General features: G+C 44.3%; 1 protein-coding gene across 2 annotated transcripts in view; it reads left to right on the forward strand.

Annotated features, from left to right (window-relative positions):
• The first annotated feature begins 718 nt into the window (after positions 1–718).
• The window catches only part of atp6v1h (ATPase H+ transporting V1 subunit H), a 101,339-nt gene continuing 87,103 nt past the window's right edge, over positions 719–14,954 (forward strand). For both annotated transcript variants that reach the window (XM_080194229.1, XM_080194231.1), the window contains exons 1-2: positions 719–816; positions 14,346–14,477. In XM_080194229.1, the coding sequence (XP_080050355.1) occupies positions 14,374–14,477 (104 nt within the window). In that variant the 5' untranslated portion in view covers positions 719–816; positions 14,346–14,373. The remainder of the gene's footprint in view (positions 817–14,345; positions 14,478–14,954) is intronic.

Below are 14,954 nucleotides of genomic sequence, written 5' to 3' on the forward strand. Positions count from 1 at the left end.
TATTTGAAAAAGGATATACTGGCACTGGGGCGGGGGGTGGGGGGGGGAGGGGGAAGGACGTTGCAGAGGACATTTACTAGGTTGATTCTGGGATTGAGAGGGTTGGCTAATGAGGAGACATTGAGTAGATTGGGTCTATACTCATTGGGATTCAGAAGAATGAGGGGAGATCTTATAGAAATATAAGATTATGAAGGGAACATATAAGATCGAAGCAGAAAAGTTGTTTCCACTGGCAGGTGAAACTGGGACTAGGGGGCATGGCCTCAAAATAAGGGAATGCACATTTAGGACTGAGTTGAAGAGCAACTTCTTCACACAAAAGGTTGCGAATCTGTGGAATTCCCTGTCCAATGAGGCAGTAGAGGCAAGGATAGGTAAATTTTTGAACAGTAAAGGAATTAAGGGTAATGGTGAGTGGGTGGGTAAGTGGAGCTGAGTCCACAAAAAGATCAGCCATGAACTTACTGAGTGGCGGAGCAGGCTAGAGGCGCCAGATGGCCCAATCCTGCTCCTAGTTCTTATCCAGGAGGGACATTTCTCTGAAATGGATATTTGTTTTTTAATTTCTGAGGACACTGGTTTTGGATTGGGTGAAATGCGGCATCCTTGTCAGCAAACAATACAGTGGATCTATCTGTAAGCAGGCAGAGGACTTGGGGAGTGATGGTGGGCTGGACTTCAGCCCTGACAGAACCAGTCTGCAGCCACCGTGCGCTGTCCCTTTAAGAGCGACGGAATCACGTGATCAGTCACATGACAACGCGTGTTTGGAGTGTTTCAGGGCTGACGGGTTCGCTGCTGCGCAGGTTCCAGGTGAGAGACCGCTGCCCGTTCGAGCCCCCACCCTCCCCCCGGGGGTAGCGCTGCCCGCTCGAGCCCCCACCCTCCCCCCGGGGTAGCGCTGCCCGGTCGAGCCGCCCCGGGGGTGGAGGCCGGGACCACCAGTAGCCGCACTCCCGGCCGTGTTGAGTAGATTCCTCCGCCCGCAGACGGAGCTGGTCCCTGATGGTGGAGCGGCCTCAGCCGGTACTGGTATTGCCGCTGCGGGCCGTGAGTGGGTCTAAATGTCTCATCTTCCCGTCACCATGCGGGCCTCTGTCTGCCTCCCTCACCGTTTATCATTAATCATACCTCCGACTCTTGTCAATGTCTGTACCCACCAGGGCTCATTCCCCCCCCCCCCACCACTGCCGGTCAGTGTCTGTACCCCCAACAGGGCCCCATCTTCTCTCTAACTCCATCCACCGCCCACCCCCACCCCCCCACCCCTGGTCAGTGTCTGTATCCACCAGGGCTCTATCTCTTTCCCCTTGGCAGACCAGTCCATGCTGGTATCCACTGGGCTGCTTTATGAGGCACAACACTTGTTCAAACCCACCTTCTGTTGATCTGAAATGTTGAGTGGTGTTTTGACAACAGTGCTGCTTTGTGCCTTGCACAAGGTCATTGGTATCTTTAATTCTTTGAAGTACGGCTGATCCTATTCTGCATGGAGAAGTCTTGGTAATGTTTGTGCCAGAAGTGTTTCAGGATTTACTGTAGTCCACCAACAAGGAAGCTTAAATTGAAGCCTTGGGTAAAATTTAATTTGCTAACTTCCATCCTTTCCTCATAGCTAAAATCTGTTATTCCTAGTACCCCTCTGAGAGCTCTTAACATTATTCTTAAAATGGGGATATTTAGTAAAAAGTTTCACAATGCCAGGTTGAAGTCCAACTCACCTGATGAAGTGGCAATGCTTTGAAAGCTCATGATTCCAAATAAACCTGTTGGACTTTAATTTTGTGTTGTAAGACTTCTTGCTGTGCCCATCCCAATCCAATGCTGGCATCTCTACACTGGGGATCTTTAAAATTGTAGACAGCATTTCAACTTTGGCCTAAGTCACTTGCAATCTATGGTTCATTGCAAATCCAGAGATGACCAATTACAATTTAGATTAATAGGCACTGTAAATGGGCATGTATTATTGCTACTTATATGTTTGCTGTTTTTGTGCATTTGTTGGTAAAAATGGTAAGTTTTTTTTTGGATTATTGTTTTCCTTCCTTACCTACTGGTTATTGGTTATTTGCAAAAGTGGTATGCAACACTAATATAAACCCTAAACCTCAGAATTATGGGAGCAACAACAATATTGTAGAATGAGGGGAGCTTTCATCGTGATCAATCACAGTAACTTCTTTAGGGCTGCGGAAGAAAGCAAACCCAAACAATAATGAGATTGTTTTTACTCTTCGACATACCTTGCTAGCAATGTCCAGTCAAATGGTGGGGAGGAATGAGTCATTATGCAAGTCAATACCCTCAGAAGTCAGATTACAATTGCTCTAATACGTGCAGTTCCTGATAAATTCATGCCGGAGTTCCAAACTTGGTAAGAGAGACTGGAAAGTTTTGCACTAAATTGTGGCACAGAAAAGACTTGGATTTGTGCAGCATCTTTTGAAGCCACAAGACATTCCAAAATTCTTTAGTCAATGAATATCTTAGTTGTATTATGGATGATAGCCAATTTGCAAACTGCCCCGCCCCCTCCATAAACAACAAAGTGATGTCAATAGCTGGACTAATATTTGCCAGGACTTTGGGATACCACCTATTCTTGTATGAAATTGTGTCGAGGCTCATTTTGAAGGCTTTTAAGGTGTTGAATGTCTATTCAAAATGTGGCACCTCCAATAGCACAGCCAACCCTCAGTATTGCACAATGTGCCAACCTTGTTTTTGTGCTGAAGTTATGGAAAGGGACTTGAACCCACAAACCTGACTCCAATCAGCACTACCACTGAACCAGAGTTGACACACATTTTTTAAAAAGAAATACATTTAGCAGTATTTTGCATCAAGCTGTAGCCACACCTCTAGCTAGTCAGCAGTTACTATTGTGCAACACTAGTGTCACTCGTGTTTTTTATTAAATTGGCCTCATTTTCTTTATTTTCAATGCTAGTGTGCTATTAGAGAAAATCACTTTTGTGTAGCGTATGAAGCTTGTCTAATACTCAATTCATCACTGCAGTTTGCTATGGCACTGACGCCAATTCTTTTCACCAGTGCTTAAATCTCAATCTAAGTTGGACTGATGGTTACTTTTAGTTTTCCATATGCAAAATTTACATACCTAACATTCATGACTGAAAATTGGGTGACAACACTATTCCTGTTTTAGGCAAACCAAATAAACCAACTCAATGACAACACTCTTGGAAGGGGCCCCAGTGCAAGTTGTATAATTGACTTTTATTCCATGGGTTCTTTGCCACTTTGTAACTATGTTAAATAACATGCATTAATGCTGTTTGTTATCAAAGCTCTTGCAGTTTCTGGGAATTTATGCACTGGTGTTCCAAATGCTAATTATCATTTGAAAGAGTGCAGAAAGGTAGAACTGCAGCTTGTCAACAAAGGGTGTTGCAATGAGACACTGTTAGGAGTGATAGTTCAGTTTTCAAGCTAGATGTGTTTGTAGCAAACAAACTAAACAGAATTTTCATTTTGAGCTTCATTATTAACATGCTCGTTTTAAAAACTTCGGCTGGAATTGTCTGCTGTTCACACCCCAATCATTGCTGCCAGCCAGAATGGAGAATTTGACACTCAACCAAATCTCTGATTACTGCAACAGGATGGAAGAATCCTGGCTGCGGGTGAGGTCAGAGAATCCGGTCCTTCATTTTTTTTTATTCCTGAAAGCATTTAATTAACCTCAATCTGCAGAGAATGCCGTTCGTGTCCCTGCTGAATTCACCTGTGGGAAGTGCACCCATCTCCAGCTCCTTAAAAACCCATTAGGGAACTGGAGCTGGATGAATTTTGCATCATTCAGGAGGCAGAGGTGATTATAGATAAGAGTTTCAGGGATTTGGAGACTCCAAAAAATGAAAATAGATGGGTGACAGAGAGAGGGGCTGGGAGGAAGCACCCAAGTGGGGATCCCCTGTGGTTGTTCCCCTCAGCAACAAGTATTCTGTGTTGGATTCTGTTGAGGGGTATGACCTACCAGTGGTAAGCCAGAGTGACTGGACTTCGAGCACTGAGTCCATCCCTGTGCCTCAGAAGGGAAGGGAGGAGAGCAATAGTAATTGGGGACGTGATGGTTAGAGGGACGGATAGGACGTTCTGCGGCAGCAAAAGAGACTCACAGATGGTATGCTGCCTCCCGGGTGCAAGAGTCTGTGATGTCTCGGACCGTGTTTTCAAATCCTTAAGTGGGGGAGGATCAGTCGCAGGTCATGGTGCACGTTGGTACCAACGATGTAGGTAGAAAGAGGGATGGGGATTTAAAACAGGAATTTAGGGAGCTAGGCTGGAAACTGAAAGCTTGGACAAAGCATGTTGTCATCTCTGGTTTGTTGCTGGGGCCACGTGCTAGTGAGTTGAGGAACAGGGAGAGAATGCAGTTTAACCTGTGGCTGCAGGGATAGTGTAGGAGAGAGGGTTTCATTTGGATAGTTCGAGCACATTCTGGGGAAGGTGGGACCTGTACAAACAGGGTGGTTTGCTCCTGAACCAGAGGGGCACTGATATCCTGGGAGGGAAATTTGTATCTGCTCTTCAGGGGTTGGGGGGAGGGGGGGGTGTTAAACTAATTTGTCAGGGGTTGGGAAAATGAGATGTAGTCCAAAAGCCTGTGTTGTGGACTGTGAGGTACTGAGGAAGGTACCAAGGTCGCAGGAGTGTACAGGCAGACAGGATGGTGGATTGAAGTCTATCTACTTCAATGCAAGGAGCATCAGGAATAAGGTAGGTGAACTTGGAGCGTGGGTTGGTACTTGGGACTATGATGTTGTGGCCATTACGGAGACATGGTTGGAACAGGGACAAGAATGGTTGTCGGCAATTCCGGGGTATAAATGTTTCAGTAAGAGTAGGGAAGGCGGTAAAAGAGGTGGAGGAGTAGCATTTGTTAATCAAGGATAGTTTAATGGCTGCTGAAAGGCATTTTGAGGGCGATCTGCCTACTGAAGTAATATAGGCTGAAGTTAGAAATAGGAAAGGATCGGTCATGTTGTTAGGAGTTTTCTATAGGCCCCCAAATAGTAATAGAGATGTGGAGGCGGAAATGGCAAAACAAATTATGGATAGGTGTGGAAGTCACAGGGTAGTTATCATGGGTGACTTTAACTTTCCAAATATTGATTGGAGCCTTTATAGGTCAAATAGTTCGAATGGGGCACTTTTTGTACAGTGTGTGCAGGAGAGTTTCCTGACACAATGTGGATAAGCCAACAAGAGGTGGGGCCACATTGACACTGGGTAATGAACCAGGCCAAGAATTAGATTTGTTTGTGGGAGAGCAGTTTGGAGATAGTGACCACAATTCGGTGTCCTTCATTATTGCAATGGAGTGGGATAGGGTCACACGACAGGGCAAGGTTTATAATTGGGGCAGGGGTAATTATGATGCGATTAGGCAAGTATTAGGGAGTATAAGATGGGAGCAAAAACTCAGATGTGGGCACAAACGAAAAGTGGAGCTTTTTCAAGGAACATATACTGTGTGTCCTTGATAGGTATGTCTCTGGTAGGCATGGAGGAAATGGCCGAGTGAAGGAACCATGTTCACAAAGGAGGTTGAATGCCTTGTCAAGAGGAAAAAGGAACCGTACGTAAGGATGAAAAAACAAGGTTCAGTTGGGTCACTTGAGTGTTACAAGGTAGCTAGGAATGAATTAAAGAAAGGGCTTAGGAGAGCTAGGAGGGGGCATGAGAAGTCCTTGGCAGGTCGGATGAAAGAAAACCCCAAGGCTTTTTACTCTTGAGAAATAAGAGAGTGAGCAGGGTGAGGTTAGGGCCAGTTAAGGATAATAGTGGGAACTTGTGTATGGAGTCAGAAGAGATAGGTGAGGCATTGAATGTGAGGTGGTCCACTTTGCAAGTGTGAGGTGGTCCACTTTGGTAGGAAGAATGGTAGGAAGGACTGTTACTTACGTGGCGAAAAACTGCAGCAGGCGACGGTGCAGAGGGACCTCGGGGTCCTTGTGCATGAGTCGCAAAAACCCAGCCTGCAGGTGCAGCAGGTGGTCAGGAAGGCGAATGGGATGCTGGCCTTCATAGCGAGGGGGATTGAATATAAAAGTAGGGAGGTCTTGCTGCAGCTGTATAGGGCATTGGTGAGGCCGCAGCTGGAGTACTGTGTGCAGTTTTGGGCGCCGCACCTGCGCAAGGATATTTTGGCCTTGGAGGGAGTGCAGAGGAGGTTTACTAGGCTGATACCGGAGTTGAGGGGGTTGAGCTATGAGGAGAGGCTGAATAAACTAGGCTTGTACTCGTTAGAGTTTAGAAGAATGAGGGGAGATCTCATTGAGGCGTATAAGATGATGAATGGGATGGATAGGATAGAGGTGGAAAGACTCTTCCCGCTCAAAAAAGACAGTAGGACTAGGGGGCACAGCCTCAAGATAGAGGGGGGGCGGTTCAGAACGGAGTTGAGGAGGAACTTCTTCACTCAAAGGGTGGTGAATCTCTGGAATTCTCTGCCCGTTGAAGTGGTGGAGGCTGCCTCGCTAAATATTTTTAAGAAGCGGGTTGATGGGTTTTTGATAAGAGAGGGGATTAAGGGTTATGGGGAGAGGGCGGGAAAGTGGAACTGAGCCACGACAGATCAGCCATGATCTTATTGAATGGCGGGGCAGGCTCGAAGGGCCAGATGGCCTACTCCTGCTCCTATTTCTTATGTTCTTATGTTCTTATGAATGAATACTTTCCTTTAGTGCTCACTAAGGAGAGGGGCTGTGTTTTTGAGGAGGAATGCGCGTTGTAGGCTGATAGGATGGAAGAGGTAGATGTTCTGAGGGAAGATGTATTAGCAATTTTGAAAAATCTGAGGGTGGATAAGTCCCCTGGACCAGATGGGATACATCCTAGGATACTTTGGGAGGCAAGGGATGAGATTGCGGAGCCTTTAGCTTTGATCTTTGGGTCCTCACTGTCCACAGGGATAGTGCCAGAGGACTGGAGAGTGGCAAATGTTGTTCCTCTTTTCAAGAAAGGAAATAGGAATGACCCTGGTAATTATAGGCCAGTTAGCCTTACTTTGGTCAGTAAGTTGATGGAAAGGGTCCTAAGAGATAGGATTTATGACCATTTGGAAAGATTCTGTTTAATCTGGGATAGTCAGCACGGTTTCATGAGGGGTAAGTCCTGCCTCATAAATTTGATTGAATTCTTTGAGGTAATTAAGTCTGTAGGCAAAGGTAGAGCAGTTGATGTTGTATACGTGGATTTTAGTCAGGTGTTTGATAAGGTTCCCCATGGTAGGCTCATGAAGATAAGGAGGTGTGGAATAGAAAGAAATTTAGCCAATTGGATAAGTAAGTGGCTGTATCATAGAAGACATAGGGTGGTGGTGGAGGGAAAATTTTCAGACTGGAGGCCTGTTACCAGCAATGTACCATAGGGTCAGTGCTGGGTCCTCTGCTATTTGTGATTTTTACAAATGGCTTGGAAGAAGGGGCCGAAATGTTGTGGGGGGGGGGGGGGGGGGGGGGGTGGCATGGTTAGTAAATTTGCTGACGACACCAAGATTGGTGGAGTAGTGGATGAGGTGGAGGGCTCTTGCAGGCTGCAAAGAGACATTGATAGGATGCAGAGCTGGGCCGAAAAGTGGCAGATGGAGTTGAGCCCTGATAAATGTGAGGTGATTCATCTTGGTAGGACCAACTTGAATGCAGATTACAGGGTCAACGGCAGGGTTCTAAGGAATGTGGAGGAACAGAGATCTTGGGGTTCATATCCACAGATCTCTGAAGGTTACCACTCAAGTGGATAGAGCCGTGAAGAAGGCTTATAGTGTGTTAGCGTTTATTAACGGAGGTTTGAGTTTAAGAACCGTGGTGTTATGCTGCAGCTATACCGGACGTTGGTGAGACCACATTTGGAATATTGTGTTCAGTTCTGGTCACCTCATAAGAGGGATGTGGAAGCATTGGAGAGAGTGCAGAGGAGATTTACCAGGATGCTGCCTGGTTTGGAGGGTAGGTCATGAGGAAAGGTTGAGGGAGCTGGGGCTTGTTGGAGCGGAGGAGGATGAGAGGTGACTTAATAGAGGTTTATAAGATGATGAGAGGGATTGATAGAGTGCATGTGCACTATTTCCTCAGGTGGGTGTAGCTGTTATTAGGGGGCATAACTGTAAGGTTCATGGTGGGAGATAAAGGGATGTCCGAGGTAGATTCTTTGCTCAGAGTGGTTGGGGTGTGGAATAGACTGTCTGCTGTGAGAGAGTCGGACACTTTAGGAACTTTCACGTAGTTATTGGATAGGCACATGGAGCACTCCAGAATTACAGGGAGGGGGTAGCTTGATCTTGGGATTGGACATAGCTCAGCACAGCATTGAGAACCAAAGGGCCTGTACTGTGCTGTAATGTTCTATGTTTCTATGATGAGCAATGTATTGTGAAGTTTGGTAGATTAAAAGATACACTTCAGTAAAAGATTGTTAAAATGTCTGAATACAGCTGACTGTAATCCACACTAGCTATAATTTCTTTATAGTATATGTGAATAAGACTAAATGAACAAATTTGAATGAAAAATGTTCTTTGTATTTGTAATGTTTGTGTTTAAATCCAATGGACGTGTAGAAATCACCCAAATCCTTACAATTGGTGATTTAGTGGCAAAAACATTAGTTTTGGGAATAGTGGATAATTCATACCATACTTTTGGGAAGATATGCAAAACCATACATGAAGGTCTAAAAGCAGTAGTTGTCCGTTTGACCTAGGGAAAGAAAGTGATTATTAGAGTAGAGTATGTTTAATATCTGTCTAAATGCTTGATAAACCTGAAAAACCTTTGAACTTCCTTTTAGGACCATCTTTCCTGTTAAGACCTTGGTGTGCAGAATTATAAGGAATGGAGTAGAAAGAATCTCCATTCTCAATGCCAGGCCTGTCTTGTGGGCCCTATTAGCTATTGGCTTAGTTTATCATCAATGTATTGAAGTACTGGAGACTGACTGACATTGTTTCAAACCTCCAGCATTGTTCTGAAGCCTGTTTGACCTTGAGAGACCCCACTTACTCATCCTAGAAAGATAGTTGCTAGTACGTTAGACAAGAATCTGTGCAGTTTCACTGGGTAGAGCAGTAGGCTTTAATATTAAATACTGATCTTTTAAATAATGCACCATTTTAATTTGCAAGATGGTTAAGTAAAGACTGAGTGGAGGTACAAGTTTTCCATTCTGGCTGCTCTGAAATTGGACGAATTAGTTTCAACACAGCGCCTGCAGTTCAAGCTACCTGCACTCAGGTGACTATGCAACATTTGGTGGCAGCGGTGGGATGGCGAGTGGCAGGATAAGTTAAACTCGTCGAGTGATGCATCTGCAGAGGAAGCAGTGCCTGAGCCTGTGGTTTAGCTCAAAGCTCAAGCCAGGGAAGGCCAAAGACGACACAGAGCAGGGAACGCAGGCACATTGTTTAAACGCTTCTTTGTTGCTCCATAGAAGCATGAGAAAGAACTAGTGGAAAACTAAGGAGCCTCGGGGTGACAATTCAAACTGGTCCTGGCATGGTGACACTGCTGCCTCACAATGCCAAGACCCCAGATTTGAATGTTGAATGATTATGTGGAATTTACACATTCTCCTATGTCTGTGTGGATTTCCTGAGTGCCCCAATTTCCTCCCACAGACCAAAGATGTGCAGATTAGTGGCTTGGCCATGCTAAAATGCCCCTTAGTGTCCCAAGATATGTAGGTTAGAGGAATTAGGGTGAATGCATGCGGTTAGCGCGATGGGCTTGGACGGGATGCTCTTTTGGCGAGTAGGTGCTGTTCTGATGGGCCGAATGGTCTCCTTCTATACTGTAAGGATTCTATAATTCTATCCTATTTAAACAGCAGGTGAGCATGAACAGTAGCTCCAGACAGCTTCTCTCAGCCATAACTCTACATTGACGATACATTATCCTCAGGAACAGAAGGGCTGTGGGTCCTCTTCTAGTCACGTCTATGTCCTGTGTAGAGACCGAATGCCACCTACCAAGAGGGAAAGAACATTGAGAACAACCTGCTGTGTTTTGAGTGATTGCTGTGCACTTGGGAATGGCCTACAGCAAAGTGAGCTGGTCATCTGGTGTCCTTACTGACAGGAAAGGCACTGGATGATACTTCACTATGGATGAGAAGACAGACCTCAAGGCAGTACTATAAGTGAAGTTTGTCATCTCTGGGGAGACTTAGGCGTCTATGCTTCTCATCCAGCATGGTTGTGCTAGGGGAGACATTTGTACAGAAGGTAGATGTGACCAGATAATCTACGTCCCACGATATTAAAGGAGGTGGCCATGGAAATAGTGGATGCATTGTTTATTGTTTTCCAAAATTCTATACATTCTGGGCCAATTCCTGGAGCGTGGCAAGGATAGAGGGAGATGAGGAATTACACATCAGTTAGCCTAACATCAGAAAATGCTAGAGTCTTATGAACACATTAACAGGACACTTAGAAAATGTCAGTGGGATTAGACAAAGTTAACATGGACTTATGAAAGGTAAGTCATATTTGACAAACCTACTGGAGTATTTTGAGAATGTAACTAGCAGAATAGATGAGGGTGAACCAGCGGATGTTGTGAATTTGGATTTTCAGCAGTGCGGGATTGGGAGTAGTATATTGGCATGGATTGAGAATTGGTTAGCAGGAAGGAAATAGCAGAAAAAGTGGCATGCAGTAACTAGTAGCACAAGGATGCTTGGCCCCCTCTATTCACAATATACATCAATGACTTGAGTGTGGGAATCAAAAGTAATATTTCTAAGTTTACTGATGACAACTTGCTTGCAATGGGAGTGGTAAGAAGAAGATTAAGACACTTCAAGGTGATTTAGACACGTTAGTGAGTGGGCAAATATATGGCAGATGCAGTATAATGTAGATGAATGTGAAATTATCCACTTTAGGTGGAGAAACAGAATGGCAGACTATTATTTAAATAGTGATAGATTAGGAAATGTTCGCATAAAAAGTGACCTGGATATCTTGGTAGAAGCAAGCAGTTAGGTGTGTTGGCCTTTATTTCATGAGGATATGAGTGCAGGAGCAAGGATGCTTTACTGCAGCTGTAGAGAGCCTTGATGAGACTACACCTGGAGTTTTGTGTGCTGTTGTGGTTCCTTACCTAAGAAAGGAATTATTTACTAGGGGTGCAGTGAGTGCAGCAGTTAAACCAAATTGATTCCTGGGATGGCAGGATTGTCATATGAGAGGAGATTATGTTGACTGGGCTGGCGTTCACTGGAATTTAGAAGAATAAAAGAGGACCTAACTGAAATGTATAAAATTTTGACAGGACAGGGATGTTGTTTCCTCTGGCTGGGGGATCAAGAACAAGGCATGATAGTCTCAGGATATGTGGTATGTCATTTAGGACTAAGAGGAGAAACTTCTTCACTCGGTGGTGAGAACCTGTGGAATTTTCCACCACAGAAAGCTGTGGAGACAAAATCACTGAATATGTTTAGGAAGGAAATAGATTTCTAGACTCCAAAACTGTTGCGGGCATGGGTAAAGAGCAGTACCATGATGTTGAGCTAAAGCATCATATTGTATGGTGGAGTAGGCTAGAAGGGCCAAATGCCCACTCCTTGTATTTTATATGGCTCCAGTGCATGTTGGAATAGTGTGAATGCTCATTCAAATATTGGGCGATTTGTGTTAATATTTGTTCTGAGGTAGTATAATTGACTTTTATGATACTGTTGTATTCAGTCACTGAGGTACCATTGTTTCAAAATAGTTGTAAGAAATTTAGATTTGTTTTTGTGGGTATTAGAAATAAAATTTAGCTTTAAATTTAAGCTTAATTTCTGTTTTGTACTTGTTTGTTAAGAATTTGGGTTTTGGTTTCATTTCTAAAAGTAGTCTGGTAGTTTTGGTTTAGATGCTTGCATCGTAATAAGGTTTTACAATCCCCTGTAGCAAACGCATTATAAAAAAACTAAGCTGTTACCTAGCAGCCAGGTGCCACACAGATGGCAAGAGTTAGTTTGGAACTAGATAACCCAGAGATAAGGAACAGTGTACAGGCAGATCAACATAGAGGGACAGAAAGCAAGTCCCAGAAACCAAGGAATGGGACAGAAGAGTTCCAGGAAGACTGAAGTCAATCAGGAAAAATCGGTTCTATTCAGTGAAGTCATGAGCAGAAGCTGAGATTCCCACTGCCCTGTCCCCCACCAAAATATTACGTCTCATAAGGCTGAGAAACCAGAAGGCTCAGTCCTGATCGCAATCATCCCACGTTTTTGGTAGGATGGTGACTTGTGCGCTGGTGGAGGAGGAGGAGGAGGAACTAAACATGTTCGTGAGCGCAGCTACAAAATGGATTTCCCTTCCCAACATGGGATGCTAGTATTGGGGTCCTCCTTGATGCACAATATGCTCCACCCCCTTGGCTCTGCCCCAGCATACTGGCAATGCCCACCTGGCATTGCATGTGCCAGTAGGTGCTGCCAGATGGACAATGCCCAGCTATGTTGGACTATCTGGGGTTCTGAGCTCCAGTGTGGCCATCACACCTGATTCTTGCCACTTTGGCAGTGCGCCCAAAGGTCAGAAGATCCTGGAAGCTGAGAGAATCCACTGTCGAACTGACTAAACTTAAACATATTTAAATGTTACTTTAAGTATGCTAATTGGCCTTGAAGCCTCTGAGTGCTATCTGGTTTGCCCTATTAGAAAGGGACTGGGACAATTGCAAACATCTGGCACTAGGCACAAAATCAGTTTTTTAGGCCCGCATGCTATTTTCCAGGAATGGCATGATCTGTGCCAGGTGCAGCGAGGTTGGAAAAATTACCCCATGCCTCCAGAGACGGGGTGCAGATCTGGGAACTGTGGCTTGAGCATCCAGATATTCGAGGTTATCAAAAGGTTGATGACAAAATACAGCCTGTGAAGCAGTGGTGTTCTGTTGGCATGGCTGGGTACCCGAGAAGTTGCGTGGAAGCTTGAATGCACATGGTAATCCAGGGCAGAGAGTACTTCAAGTATAGGTTGAAAAGCTGGATGTGGATTTTTGGTGAAGGCACCTGAGAGAGAGCATTGTTTGGTAGAGGTTTCAAATAGTTTTCATTGAGAGTGGAGTTTGGAACCTTGATGAATGGGATGGATAGGGTAGAGGTGGAGAGGCTCTTCCCGCTCAAAGGACAGTAGGACTAGAGGGCACAGCCTCAAGATAAGGGGGGGTGCAGTTTAGAACAGAGTTGAGGAGGAACTTCTTCACTCAAAGGGTGGTGAATCTCCGGAATTCTCTGCCCATTGAAGTGGTGGAGGCTGCCTCGCTAAATATATTTAAGACGCGGGTAGATAGGTTTTTGATAGGCAAGGGGATTAAGGGTTATGGGAAGAAGGCGGGAAAGTGGAACTGAGCCACGTCAGATCAGCCATGATCTTATTGAATGGCGGGGCAGGCTCGAAGGGCTAGATGGCCTACTCCTCCTATTTCTTATGTTTCTTATGTGCGCGAGTCAGCGTTCCAGTGATATCATTTTGTTCAGTGTGACAAGCATCTGGGGGGGAATTGATGGGAACTTGATAGCAGCTGGGTAGGGGGACACCTGGCTGTGATTTGAGCATGCTGTGTCTGACCGCATTGACCCTATTGTTTTACATGTGTTATCCTTGCAAATCTACATCATTTGTAAAGTTTTATATTTGAGGCATTGGTTATTTTCTTGTTTACTAAATGTTTTATTTATTTGTTATTGGCAGTTCTGTAACTCCTCACCCATGTATGTAAACAAAAAATTAAAAGGATCTATGAAGTCAGGCCCTATCTGGGATCTGAGTTATCCAGAAGTAACAGCTGGGATTGTAAGAGCCATTTATTAATCTAATTTCAGATTATTTTTCTCAACTCTTAAGTGGTTTGGAATATTTAAAATTACTTAGTGAACTGAAATATATAAACTAAGACAGCCTCACTGCTGTTGTAATACTCCTTGGTGTTGTTTATGGTTTTTAAATTATTTTAATAGAATTCCTTTCTTTAACCATAATCCTGATTCGTTGCTTTTTCTGTGAATTTAAATGAAAATCTGAGCATTCTTACCCATTCTCTTCAGCATAGGAGTTATATTTTACAGTTTATAGAATGTTTTTATAAACATTGACTATGGTATTTAGTGTTCCCTCTTGCAGCTTGTATCCAAGTAATGACATGGAGTAGGTTGCAGTACTGGGAGGGCAGAGACCAGCTCAATTGGAAACATGTTGCCAGCAATGAGTTGTCATTTTGGATAGTAATCTGGATAATCAAATTCTTCTCTAATTTCAGTGAAATTGTTCAATACTTCCTTTTTCTAGTAAAATTGTGTTTCTTTAGACTATTCTGGCACTCCACTTTGAGCAAGATGGACATCAGAGGTGCTGTGGATGCTGCAGTTCCTACTAATATTATTGCTGCCAAGGCTGCAGAAGTGCGAGCAAATAAGGTCAACTGGCAATCTTACCTTCAGTGAGTATAACTAAATAGTTTAATTCTGTTAATCCCAGAAATGACCACCATTGGTAGCAGATTCTGTGTCCTACCCTATCTCCTGAACACTTCATCTCTATATTGAGAAATAACACTGTGGTGATTGTTCCTTTAAGGGCAGTACAACTTCAGAGGATCACCTGGCTTGAGGGACCAGTTGAGACTGAGAATGGGTAATCAGCCAAAGGGATGGAGCCATAACTGGGACAAAAGATATGCAGAAGACATGAAGGGGCTGGGGGTGGGGTGCCAGCCTCTCTAGTTTTTCCTTGTTAATAAATACCTTTTGTGTCCTTGACTAAGTCTGTGCGAGCGTATAATTATAAACACTCCAGTTACTTCATTCAGCCATGATATATTACTGGAGTTCTGTAAGGAAATGAGCACTTTGGATGCAGCTACTTATGTATGACGACAACTTTCAGTAGTAGACATCGTCAAGTTGACTCTAAAGGT

The sequence above is a fragment of the Carcharhinus amblyrhynchos genome, chromosome 8 (assembly GCF_965287045.1).
Source record: "Carcharhinus amblyrhynchos chromosome 8, sCarAmb.v2.hapA, whole genome shotgun sequence".
Lineage (NCBI taxonomy): Eukaryota > Metazoa > Chordata > Chondrichthyes > Carcharhiniformes > Carcharhinidae > Carcharhinus > Carcharhinus amblyrhynchos.